Source organism: Kogia breviceps, chromosome 14, assembly GCF_026419965.1.
Source record: "Kogia breviceps isolate mKogBre1 chromosome 14, mKogBre1 haplotype 1, whole genome shotgun sequence".
Lineage (NCBI taxonomy): Eukaryota > Metazoa > Chordata > Mammalia > Artiodactyla > Physeteridae > Kogia > Kogia breviceps.
Genome location: NC_081323.1, coordinates 84610213 through 84622908, shown reverse-complemented (window position 1 = coordinate 84622908; position 12696 = coordinate 84610213). Strand labels below are relative to the sequence as shown.

Genomic DNA, 12696 nt, shown 5'->3' with positions numbered 1-12696 from the left:
ACTCAGGCTCCCGAACCTTTTCTTAGGCCCCTCTGTGCACTTCCTTGTCAAATCCAGTTCTAGCAAGAAGCCTGCTAAGTCAGTCTAGCAAGAGTTCCCCATCCTTCACGTCTGATCTCCCTCCGTATCTAGTCAGATACCTCATCCTGCACCATCGCCCCAGGGTGATGTCTGACCGCCCTGGCCTTTCTGCACCAAGAATCCTGCTAAGTCAGTTTAGCCAAAACCCCTCTTGCCCCTAAAGCTTCCCCTTAGAAGTTTTCTATCCACTGACCTCCGCCCTGCTCCTTAGCTATAAATGCCCATGTGGCCGTGCTGTATTCAGAACTGAGCCCAGTTCTACACTGAGGCCTCTTTTCCCCTATTATATTAGTTCTGAATAAAATCTTTTACCGCCCTACTACCCACCCCTGTTTTCTCAAACATCTGGTTTTCAGATGTGTGAAGAGCAGTAAAGGAGAAGCTGTAAAAGTATGTAGACACCAGCTCAAGGAAAGCCTGGACTATATGGCTAAGGAGTTTGAATTTTATCCTTTTAAGGAGGGAGAAGACATTGAAACTTTTGCGTAAAGGAGTGACAAGATGGGTGTAGAGTTTAGGGGAGATGAACCGGAGAGAAAATAAAGGTATTAATCCATTAGGAGACTATTTATGTGATCCGGAGGAAAAGTCATAAAGACCCGAACTCTAGGGTTCGCAACAAAGGAAACAAAGAGGAGGAACTAGGAAGGAGGTAGTAGAATTGTAACTGACAGGACAAGGCAATTGCCTGGATGATGCCTCCTGACCTCACATCCAAGGCGTCTAGGCCATGCCCTAGGCAAGTTCAGTTGCTTTCTCTTCTGTAAGACGGGGTTAATACTAACACCTGCCTCACACACAGGTTGTTGTGAGGATTAAATGATTTAATATATGAACACCACTTGGCAAAAGGCCAGGAAGAGTGTATCCCACGTGTCGGCTATTATTACCTTCACTGGAAGCCCCACCACCTCCGTGACTCAACTCTGACACCTTCCCCTCTGCCAAGTCCGTCTTTCCACAGCTTTGCTTACTGAACCTGCCCAGGACTCGACACTGGTCAGATGTAGGAGCATGAGCATAATTAAAGAAAACTCAGAAGTTTAGACCCTGAGAGGTTTACAGAAAATTGGGGGCAGTATATGGGGGAAAAAACGTATTTGGTTTGCAGCAAATAATTTGAAACTTTTAAGAGGCCCGAGTGTAAATGCCCCGCAGTCTGCTAGAGACCCGAGACGGGAGCTTGAGAGTGATCAGTACCCCATGTGCAGATTTAAAATTTAATTGAGGGCTTCCCTGGTGGCGCAGTGGTTGAGAGTCCGCCTGCCGATGCAGGGGACGCGGGTTCGTGCCCCGGTCCGGGAAGGTCCCACGTGCCGCGGAGCGGCTGGGCCCGTGAGCCATGGCCGCTGAGCCTGCGCGTCCGGAGCCTGTGCTCCGCAAAGGGAGAGGCCACAACAGTGAGAGGCCCGCGTACCGCAAAAAAAAAAATAAATAAATAAAATTTAATTGAATAGAGGTTAACAGTCGAAGCCATGGGAATAAATGGGTTCCAAGATAATGGCATAGGAAGAGACCACCGATACGTGACCGAACATTAAGGAATGCTCAATTAGGGGCTGAGAAAGGAGGAATCATTAGGAGAAAAAGGAATGAACAATCAGGAGAATCAGATGTTGTAGCTGTTTCAAAGATTTTTTTTTTTTAAACATATTTCTCACACAATGGCCCTGCTCAGTCTCAGGGGCCCCCCTAAGATGCTCTGAGGAGTGTCACTAAGTCTTCTAGGGGTAGGGGTCGGGGGTGGCCAGAAAGCTGAGCCCTGCTGTGCAGTGACTGTCCATCACCCAGCAGTTCAGACACCTGTTCAGGGGTCTTTCCCAGAGCTTCACAGTTGAACCTGCACATGAGCAGCCAGGCTCAGGCCCACCCCAAACTGTCCTGCCTGGAACCTCCTCTCCTTTACACACGGGTCTTATAAGGTCTAGCTCAGGTTTATCTCTTAGAAATTTCCTCCATTTCCTTACTATTTCTTCCTTCTCAGTGTAAATGTTTAGGCTCTACCCTCAGGAATTATACTCTGTAGGTCTGACTTGGGGCTCAGACACCTGCATTACTAACAAGCAGCCTCATGACCCTGCTATGACAGTTCATGGTCTACACTTGGTCAATCTCAAGTCTGTGGTGGGTGTCAAAGAAGAGCCAAAAATGATGAGTTTCATGGTAGTTTTAAGAAATTAAAAACGTATTAGTCAGTCACAATATATGATCCAAAATTTTTCAGAGGTCAGGGTTCCAGACATTTCCTCGTCTTTCCCATCAGACTTTCATCTCAGCCTTCTCCATGACTGTAGCCTCCCACCAAGAGCCAAACCAAGAAATCTCAATATGCCTATTGGGTTTTTTTTTTGGGGGGGGGGGGCGATTTTTGGCCAAGCCATGCTGCTTGTGGGATCTTAGTTCCCCGACCAGGGATGGAACCCGGGGCCCTGGCAATGAGAGCACCGAGTCCCAACCACTGGGCCACTAGGGAATTCCCTCAATATGCCTACTGTTACCCCACATCCAAGTATGCTCTTGTCAAGAACCCCATACTCAGAAACACCTTTCTAGTTCTGGTTGCTGGTGTTAAGTATCGTGCAACACAGAATGCCGTGCAGCACATGAAATCCTAAAGGTGGGTACGAATTTGTAAGCGGCTGTGTAAATGAGACAGTCTGTGGCACTCTGCAGAGGAAAGGACAGAGTCAAGGGAGAGAGGTCACAGATTTGAGACTAGAAGAGAAATCGCTGTCTGTAAAAAGTTTTAAAGATTAATTTTTAAAGATTCCATTTACAGTCACTAAAGTTTCTTGTTTAAACGGAAATAAATTTGGCCCCTGCACAAAAACACACTCCATCTGTCCTTCTGAAAAACTATTCTGTTTAATAGTGCATTTGATTTATGCTACAGGATGAGCAGGATTTGGAAAATATAATGAAAGGTCATCCCTTCAGCTGGGAAAACTCGGGGAGCTCCATCCTAAGCCAGCAAGGAGCCCTGATGCCAGGCTCAGACCTGAGCTTCCTCCTCTGGGCTGTGCTCTCTGCATTCACACTTGGCTGTTGAAGTCAGAGGTGGGGTCGGGAGAGGTCAGGCTGCTGAGGCCAGATGTCAGAGGTCATCGGTATCAGAGGGCAGGGCAAGCTGGCCGAGCAAGATCCTAAAAGTGTCCTTAGTTGCTAGGGGTTTAGATTAAATCACTTTCCATCACAGGAGTGGCAGGAGGAAGAGGGAGAGAGGAGGGAACGAGACAGAGGCCAGTGCTAAATGCTTTTGATCCTTTCCTTCCTGTTAGACTCACTGTCACAAAAGGGAAGAGTGAGCTCTCCACCCAAATCGTCAGACTGCTCTTGGACACTTGGTCTTGCTGCTCCAAGAGCCCTGAAGGATATACAGTCACTACAGAAAACCTCTCTTGGGGTCTTCCCCCATGCCCAACAAAATAACAAATCCCTCAGCACCAGATTTCCATAATTAATGAAGTCATGAAACAAAATAGCACATTCCTTATCAAAATTTAAAGCTGGATTAGAAGCAGTGGCTTTGAAATACAGCTTCCATTTCCCCTTTCTAGCAGAAACATGACCCAGAACATTCTTTCCACTTTCTTCTGTGCTGACTATGCTGACTCCAATTAGAGGAATCCTTGGAATTTTATTCCTATTGTGCTTCCATCCCCACCTTGGAAATGGTGTGAGAAAAATGGTCTAGTGCAAACTCCCTTCCCAAGTGGAAGGAGACTGGTCCCAGAGCTTCCCTCTACTCCCAGCACTTAATCTGCTGCTTGCACCCTAATTTTTCAAGGCTGGTGTCATTCCTGGGAAAACTGACTAGGTTGCTAACCGCTGTGCCAGGATGATTTGCCCAATATGCCCCATTCTCTAAGGCGAAAGGATGGAGTCGGGAGGGACACGTCCCAAATTGTTCATACTTATATAGTAAGGCAGGAGCTCTTGAAACTCAGAGGAAGTGAGGAAAACAGGCGTGTGGCTCTCTTTCACGTAGACTCTCTGATATTTAATTCAGCAGTAACTCGGAGAGAACTTTTGCTCACTCCCATTACATTCAAAGGCTTCTCTCCAGTGTGAATTCTCTGGTGGCGAACAAGAGCTGAGCTGTACCTAAAGGCTTTCCCACACTCACTACATTCATAGGGATTCTCCCCTGTGTGGATTCTTTGATGCTGAATAAGGCCTGAGCTATAGGTAAACTTCCCTCCACATTCCATACATTCATAGGGCTTCTCTCCAGTGTGGATCCTCTGGTGCTGATAGAGGTGTGAGCTCTGGCTGAAGGCCTTCCCACACTCGTTACATTCATAAGGCTTCTCTCCAGTGTGGATCCTCTGGTGATGAATAAGGGTGGAGCTCCTGCTGAAGGCCTTCCCACACTCGTTACAAGCATAGGGTTTCTCTCCAGTGTGGATTCTCTGGTGGTGAGTGAGGGTGGAGCTCCAGCTGAAGGTTTTCCCACACTCGTTACATTCATAGGGTTTCTCTCCAGTGTGGATCCTCCGGTGGAGGATGAGAGCAGAGCTGCAGCTGAAGGTCTTCCCACAGTCGTTACATTCGTAAGGTTTCTCCCCAGTGTGGATCCTCTGATGCTGAATAAGGTGTGAGCTCTGGCTGAAGGCCTTCCCGCACTCACTACATTCATAGGGTTTCTCCCCGGTGTGGATTCTCTGATGCTGAATAAGGTCTGAAGTTCGATTAAAGCTCTTGCTACATTCATCACACTTATGGGGTCTGTCTCCCACAGGAAGTCTCTGCTGGGAAATAAGGTTGGAACTCACAGTGAAGCTGTTCCCCAGGTTGCTGTATTTCTCACTTCTCCCTCCCATGGGGCTTCGCTTTTCCTCAACTGTCACTTGACCAAAATCCTGTATCTTCCTATTCAGTCTCTCTCCAGAGGAGCTCCCCAGCTGCCTCTTCAGACTGACTTCTTGTTCATAGGCTTCTTCAAACTTAAGACCCTGAGAAATATCCTTTTGGAATCTTCCCAATAGCACCCCGTGTGATCCTGTATCTTCAGAAATTTCTGGATCATGTTCAGTTCTGGTCTCCCCGTCTGGCACAATACAAAACACAAATGTCACTTGTTCTTTGTGGGAAAAAGAATCAAAACCAGAGACAGTATAATCACATAATGTTCACAGGCTAAAAGCACATGCCTCTTACCTGTGTGCAAAGAGGCCTACCCAGCCTGTACGTAGCTAAGGCAGAATAAGAGAACCGGGCCAAGGAAACAGGGAAGGAGAAAGGCAGGAAGGAAAATCGAGAAAAGAGGTAGAGGTGGAAGTGTAGAGAAAGTTGGATCAGGCAGAGGCAGGGAACCAAAAACAGAAGAGAGAGGACATACGGTTTAACGAAGTGACAAAGTCCTAGAGGTCAGAGACTGAAGATAACCTGAGAGATGGTGACTGCAGAACAGTGAGAGGATGAAATGGGGAGCAGGTACGAGAAAGTAACCACAGACGGTGTGGAGAATAGTGGGAAGCTGATGAATACAAAGCGACAAGGGTGAAGCCCTGCAGCCCCAGGAGAAAAGGACACTCGGGTCTGTAGTCGTGGCACTGATATGCCAAGTCCATGGAAACGGGCCTGAGACAGAGGTCAGTCCACCTCTGGGCCCCAGGCCTAGAAAGCTGTGCTACAATGTGAGGCTGTGTCAACAGTTTCCAGGTTTGCCTTCGCCATTTTCACTGCCCTGGGGTTTCTAAGGGAACTTCAGGCACAGAGGACAAGGGTAAAGGGTCCAGACTGTGAGCATTTTTAGTCTGTCAGCATTGTAAGAGTGAAGGCAGGGCAGTGAGTGTTAGGGACAGAAAGAGCTGTATCTCCCTCACCTGAACAGGTACCTCTCAGGACCTCTCTGCTCAGTGCCCTTCAAACCCAGGACCCTCGGCTCTTCCTCTCTCTCCAGCCCAGAGATCATGTCAAAATTCAGAAATGGGAATCCTGCTCACAGGGAAAGACATGGGACAAGGTTTATCCTGTTCACACCAAATGGCCCCAGAGCTCAACCGCAGGCCCAGGATCTACAGGGGACAGAGAGGAAATGCGTGGCGAGCTCTCAAATGGGAGTCAGGAAGACGCCCTGGCCTTGCCCGGGAGAATGTCCTCACTGAAAGCAGGTGAGCGTGAAGGAATGAAGCGTCCACGGACAACGGGTTAGGAAGCTAACTGCTCCCTAACACAAGCTGAAAGTTTTACAAGAGCAGCAGCTACACTAGGTCCATCCACAAATCAACAGGTCCCTAAAGGAAGTCTGACAGAGAAGGGGAGGAGCTAGACAGAGTTCCAGATGTTCACTTGGGCACTGAGCGGTGCCTCACATGTTTAGGGATCCCAATATGTAATCTTTTGGAAAATCTCTGGGTTATATGTTAATGTTAAGTCCTAAGAATAACATGGAAAACAGTGCCAGGTTTAAAAAGAAGTATAGAACTGAAAGGCCAGGGCTCGAGTCCTGCCGGTCACTAGCAACAGGACCGTATGCAAAGCATTTAAGATCTCTGACCTCTCTTTCCTCACCTATAAAATGAGGCGAATTCCGGCTACCTCAATAGCTGCATCACTGTGAGGATTAAATGAGAGAATATCTATGAACGCTCTTTATGAGCTGCAAATTACTGTACAAATGGGAGCTGCTACTATTGTTCGAATTTTCTGAGACTAAGTCAGTCCTCAGCTAATGATTTTCAGTGGCTCAACTATCACTAGCAAACAAGGAAGCCGAGAAATGCCAAGGGAGCTTTGCCGGGGGAGCATCGCCCCTTACCCAGGGAGAACACGTTCCCGTAGTTCTCCAGCATCACGCCCCTGTAGAGGTCCCTCTGGGCAGGCTCCAAACGCTTCCACTCCTTCCGGATGAAATACACAGCCACGTCCTCAAAGGTCACCAACTCCTGAAACGACATGTTCTCCCGTGCAATTTCAGGCTGAGGGATGGGACTGGCAGAGCCAAAAGCTAATTCGGGGGGCTGCATAGCGCGTATCGGGAAGTGGGGGAGGAGGGCAGGGTGCAGGAAGAGAGAAGAGAGGCCGAGGCAAAGTGAAGGTCCACTGTTCAGCAGGAAACGCCCACCGTCCTGATAGAGGGAATCATAGTTTAGGGCACCGAATGGGATGTTGCTACACAAATAACTTCTGCAAAATGGGAAGGGAAAGAAGGGTAAAGAAAAGCACAGCTTACCTGGGCCTTGGCCTTTAGCAGAGCAGCTGCCAACATCTCATCCCCCAGACTGTCCTTGCCGGAAAATGCAGGAACTTTTGAGGAAGGAAGAGCTGAGGACAGTTAAAGGGTCCCTGAGTCAGTCGATCTGCACTCGAGCCTCTCGACCTACAGAAAACTCACAGGTCCTGGGACGACCAAGGACCCACCCCCTCTTACATTTCTAAGTTCACTCCTTCTGCAGCTACGGAAGGTGCTTACACTGACGGCCGGCACGCTCAGCGTGGGCCTTCGTGCCTGAGGCAAGACGCCCACAGCCCCGCTGACCCAGGCTCTCTGCTCTGCCCCAGGCCCCTTTCTTTCCTTCCAGTCACTCTACTCTCCATGACATCTGCCCAGAACTACTGTTAGTGGTTCGTGTATTCCCGTCCAGCCTCCCAATCTGGCCAGAACACCAGCTATCCTGTTCACGTCCCTGCCGTCATTCTCCACATCTCAAACTCCTGGACAAAATTCTTGTCCAGAGGAAAATGGGCTTCATCCCAGCCCTGACTGAAGACACACTGCCCACAACTCTGCTCTTTTTTCTCTATCCCCAGATCAAATCTACACACTACAAATGTTTCCTGTTTCTGTGCTTGATCATGTATCTTGTTTCCGGTTTCTGTGCTTGATCATATATCTTTTCCTGTAATTCTTTTTATAAAAAAACATTTATTTGTTTTGGCTCTGCCAGGTCTTTGTTGCAGGATCTTTAGTTGTGGCATGCGGGATCTTTAGTTGCGGCATGTGGACTTCTTAGCTGTGGCATGCTGACTCTAGTTCCCTGACCAAGGATCGACCCGGGCCCCCTGCATTGGGAGCATGGAGTCTTATCCACTGTGCCACCAGGGAAGTTCCAAGCTATACTTAACTAATGGCTTCATTCCGCCTTTCCCCACTAGGCGGGGAGCTAGTGAAAGGCAAGGACTATGTCCTTTCCAGTCTGGATTCCAGAAGTTAGCCCAGCACTTGGTGAATGAGGGATTTCAACAGATGATTGCTGAATAAAAAGACGAGGGAACCCTGATTCCTTACCACTCTCAAGCAGGGCCTGAGGTTCCTGAGATACTCGATCAGCCTGAGTTTCCATGGGTCGGGCTTGAAGCTCGGATCTCTGGTCTCCTATTTGCAGTCAGCAGGAAGCAGGTTTTGAATGAGAATGAGGAAGCACTGTAGAAGGAAAAGTTCAAGGTTCAAAGATAATTTTTTTAAAATTTTATTTATTTGTGGCTGCACTGGGTCTTCGTTGCTGCACGCGGGCTTTCTCTAGTTGTGGCAAGCGGGGCTACTCTTTGTTGATGTGCGCGGGCTTCTCATTGAGTTGGCTTCTCTTATTGTGGAGCACGGGCTCTAGGCGTGTGGGCTTAAGTAGTTGCAGCACATGGGCTCAGTAGTTGCAGCACGTGGGCTCAGTAGTTGTGGCTCGGCGGGCTCTAGAGCGCAGGCTCAGTAGTTGTGGTGCATGGGCTTAGTTGCTCTGCGGCATGTGGGATCTTCCTGGACCAGGGCTCGAACCTGTGTCCCCTGCATTGGCAGGCAGATTCCTAACCACTGCGCCACCAGGGGAAGTCCCAAAGATAATTTTTTTAAACCCTCCTGGATACAGACAGAGGGGAAATAGCATTTCAGTTAGTACCAGAACAGCAAGGAGGAAATACAGCAACTGGGATTAGCCTTTTAGGTCAAAGGCTGAAGTTCTTGGGCCACATCCCACTTTAGGCTCCCCCCCCAACACTGAGTGATATTTCTAACAACAAAAAATGGGGAACATGGGTGCCAAATGATGCCATTAGCAGAATGAAATATGAAGCAACTACTCAAATGAAAAATATTAAAGTGAAAAAGAGTGTTACACACAGACTGCAAAATGTAAGTATCATATCAACTTTTAAGAATACTTGGAATAATGGATAAAGCTAATGTATACAGATTTTTTATTTTATTTTTGGCTGCACTGGGTCTTTGTTGCTGCACGTGGGCTTTTCTCTAGTTGAGGCGCACAGGGGCTACTCTTCATTGCGGTGTACGGGCTTCTCACTGCGGTGGCTTCTCTTATTGCAGAGCGTGGGCTGTAGGCACACAGGCTTCAGTAGTTGTGGTGCATGGGCTCAGTAGTTGTGGCTCACAGACCCTAGAGTGCAGGCTCAGTAGCTGTGGCGCATGGGCTTAGTTGCTCCACAGCATGTGGGATCTTTCTGGACCAGGGCTCGAACCTGTGTCCCCTGCATTGGCAGGCGGGTTCTTAACCACTGCGCCACCAGGGAAGCCTATACAGATTTTTTTTTAAACCCTCGTAAATGTTAGAATTAGTAGAAGAAAAAAAAACTTACTGTGGTAGGTTTCTAGGTGTTATATTAAATGTAGATGCTATCCTTAGAGGAAGAGGGGCCATGAAAAAGCACCCAAATAACAGACACCATGGGGGAGTTTCCATAAGTTCTGTCTTAATTTAAAAACCCTGAGGAAACAATACCTGTCCCACAGAACCAGGGCAGATAGCTCAGATCTATTAAATTAAGATAAATTCAGGAACTCCCTGGCAATCTAGTGGTTAGGATTCGACGCTTTCACTGCTGTGGCCTGGGTTCAATCCTTGGTCAGGGAACTGATACCCCACAAGCTGTGTGGTGTGGCCAAAAAAAAAAAAAAAAGATAAGTTTTCTGCTTCCAGTCTCAGTCGAAGGTGAGATGTTACTGAAGCATTTAGTCCCTTTCTGTGGTCCTTGTGTCGTCTGCTCACAGGGATGCGTGTATATATTCGCCAGGTTCTGAGAGACTAGTCCCAGGTGCTGTGTTTCCTCTCCCCGAGAAGGTAGCAGCCAACCTTCTTTTTTATCTCCCTTCTCTCTTAAGAGATTTCCTTGGATCAGAATGTAAGTCCCTGAAGCAAGAACCAATGCTTTTTAAAAAGCATACGATTATTTATTACTCCATGTCTGTCCCTACTAAGGTCCCTATTCCCCGGCTGCTGTTCTCTGTGGCTCCAGGGAATAAGATGTAACATTAGTACCTAGACTAAGGTTTGGCTCTCAAGTACAAGTTTGTTTTTCACAACTGAGCGCTGGGGCAAGAATCAACAGATGAAGAATGGGTGCAGGAGCCGCCAGCGCATCCTTACACTGAGGCAAGAACAGGGAAGACCCCTGGATTTTGTCTGCCTCCCTCTTTATTTGCTCATGTAACAACCATTTGTTGAGTGCCAATTAACAATGCAAAGCACTACTGAAAGGAGTAAGAAAATCAGCAACGCAAAAGGTATTTGCTTCATCATTACAGACTACTGCATTCACATTAAGACATAAAAAGAGGGGGGCCCTAAGAGTCACTCAGAGTTCAGAGAACTCTAGTCTTTGGGCAGCAAGGGGATGTAGAAGGCCCATCACCAGTGCCATTACACAGTGAAAAGCAATGAATCAGGCATAAGCCAGACCCACTGGCGATCAAGGTGACACACCCTCTTGCCGCCATCCCCCTCTTGGCTGGGGCCCTTCAACTCTTTCTCAGAGCCAGCCATCTTTCTCTGTCAACGAACTTTACAATCTCCAGGATTGCTTATAAGTAGGCACCCCCAACAAATCCGCTCTCAGTCTAAACTCTCCTTTAGAAAGGAAGGGAAAGTCAGAGGCTCTGACTCCGGAGAAGAAAGCAACACTCCCTCCTCCCAGCTGGGTTAACCAAAGCTGGAGCTCAAACGGATATTGTTGAGAACAAGTCCCTGGTGTCTGGATCAGTAAACAATGTTTCTCATAGAAAGAAAAACCTCCATTGTGCCCCCAGAGCTTCAGGTCCTGGCAGGGCCCTTCCCCTGCTCCACTGCCAACCCCACTCTCTGGAGTGCTCGTGGGGACTGGGAAAGATGACCTGGCAGTGAGAACAAGTCATGGAAAGCTTTACCTCCTGGATTCTTTCCTTCCTTCTCTGGAGTTGGTCTCTAAAAGGCCAGAGTATCAATTATTGGGAACTTGGCAGCCTCTGTTCAAGTTCTTGGGAATTCTGACTTTAGTTGATGCCAATGCTAATGTAGGACTAAGGAAAAAAAAAAAGGCATTTAAAATGTTTATGTAAACTTCACTTCTAATCTAGACATTTAGAGATAAGAGGAAAAGAAAGGGGACATATGCTAATAAATACTGATTAAGACCACAACTGGTATTTGTGTTGCACCCTTAGAGCTGAAACAGAAGTCAAGGTTCTCCAGGTCAACCTCCCACCCAGGGCAAGAAACACCTTCTCAAGTTCCTAAGGTTCTGGCTGCTAACTTGCTGGACACTCAGCTGCTTCAGCAGGGAGTCCGTCCCATTGCTGCACAGCTTAGCCATTAGAGATCTTCGGATGGTAAACTAAAAACCTGTCCCTTGGACCTTCACCTCTCAGAGGCTTAGTGCTCTTTGCACCTTCAATGGTAGAATCTTCTCCTTCCACACAATTCTCCACCAAACACCTGAAACCAAATGATGCTCACTCCACAAACTTCTCTTCTTGGGGATAAATACCTTCAGTTCCTCTAATTACCCCCCAGACTTTAGGTTCGGCATCCTGATTATCCTCTCCTGGAGTTTACACATGCCCTCCAGAATGGAAACACCGGTCGGTGTTGAGCCCCACTTGGAAAGCGAATCAAATCAGGGATCCATTACAACTGGAAATGGGACACAGTTGTACCACTCTACGAAAAAGACTCAATTTACTGGGCGCCAAGGGGATTGTTCTAGAATCTGAATAGTTTTAACTGCGCACACTTCGTTGAACTCCTCATTCTCTGGTGCTCAGACCCAGCCCAGTGAAAAATGGACCCTCTCTCGTGCCGCGGGCGCGGTAACTGTAACTGTGTTAACATCAAATGAAAGCGTCTCGGGGAACGACCAAGTTAGGGTCGTTGTCATCAGCTGTTTTAAAGAGAGAAACGCCTATTCAGCCGTACCAGAACTTTAAAGTACTCGAGTTGGGCGCTGTCACAGAACCATAACCGCAGCCCCTTTCCTCCAGCGACGCAGGGCCCGCTGGGGGGCGGGGTCCCTGGGGAAGCGGAGTCAGGACCAGAGCCTCCGGGCACCCTGCTCCTGGCGGGCCTGGGGACCCCGCGGGCCGCAGCGGCACGGACACCACCCCTTCCCCGGCGACCACTGCCTCCGTCCCACCGCGAGCCCCGGGGGCGGCCGGACTCACCCTGGGGGCAGGGACGGGAAGATCGGGGGGCCGGACACCGACCAGGCCCCGTCGGACCCTGTCACAGACCCACACACCGGGGACAGAACAAAGAACGGAAGTTCCCTCCGTTTCGCTTCCGGGTCTGTCCTATTCACCCCCACCCCCACCTCCCCCGGTCCCCCCACATCCACTTGTTCCCTCTAGGAAAATGGAAGGTCTTCGCCTCTCGGTGGTTTGCTGACTGGGCACAGGGCCCCAGCACCGACGCG

General features: G+C 48.7%; 2 protein-coding genes across 5 annotated transcripts in view; one reads left to right on the top strand and one right to left on the bottom strand.

Moving 5' to 3' along the window:
- COPS6 (COP9 signalosome subunit 6) overlaps positions 1 to 12696 on the top strand; it is a 30496-nt gene that overhangs the window by 400 nt on the left and 17400 nt on the right. The gene's annotated exons all lie outside the window — the stretch shown is intronic.
- Positions 1517 to 12569, bottom strand: ZNF3 (zinc finger protein 3). Of its 4 annotated transcripts, none has more exons than XM_059036805.2 (6): positions 12446 to 12569; positions 11174 to 11305; positions 8315 to 8449; positions 7259 to 7350; positions 6845 to 6971; positions 1517 to 5131 (listed from the first exon to the last, which is right to left on the bottom strand). In XM_059036805.2, exons 3-6 carry the CDS (start codon positions 8367 to 8369, stop codon positions 4062 to 4064), a joined length of 1344 nt encoding a protein of 447 aa, XP_058892788.1. In that variant the 5' UTR covers positions 8370 to 8449; positions 11174 to 11305; positions 12446 to 12569; the 3' UTR covers positions 1517 to 4061. The 4 variants fall into 4 exon arrangements, with proteins under 4 accessions (XP_058892788.1, XP_066868252.1, XP_058892793.1 ...); XM_067012151.1 differs by having other exon boundaries at positions 8315 to 8875; positions 12446 to 12556; XM_059036810.2 differs by lacking the exon at positions 8315 to 8449 and having other exon boundaries at positions 12446 to 12556.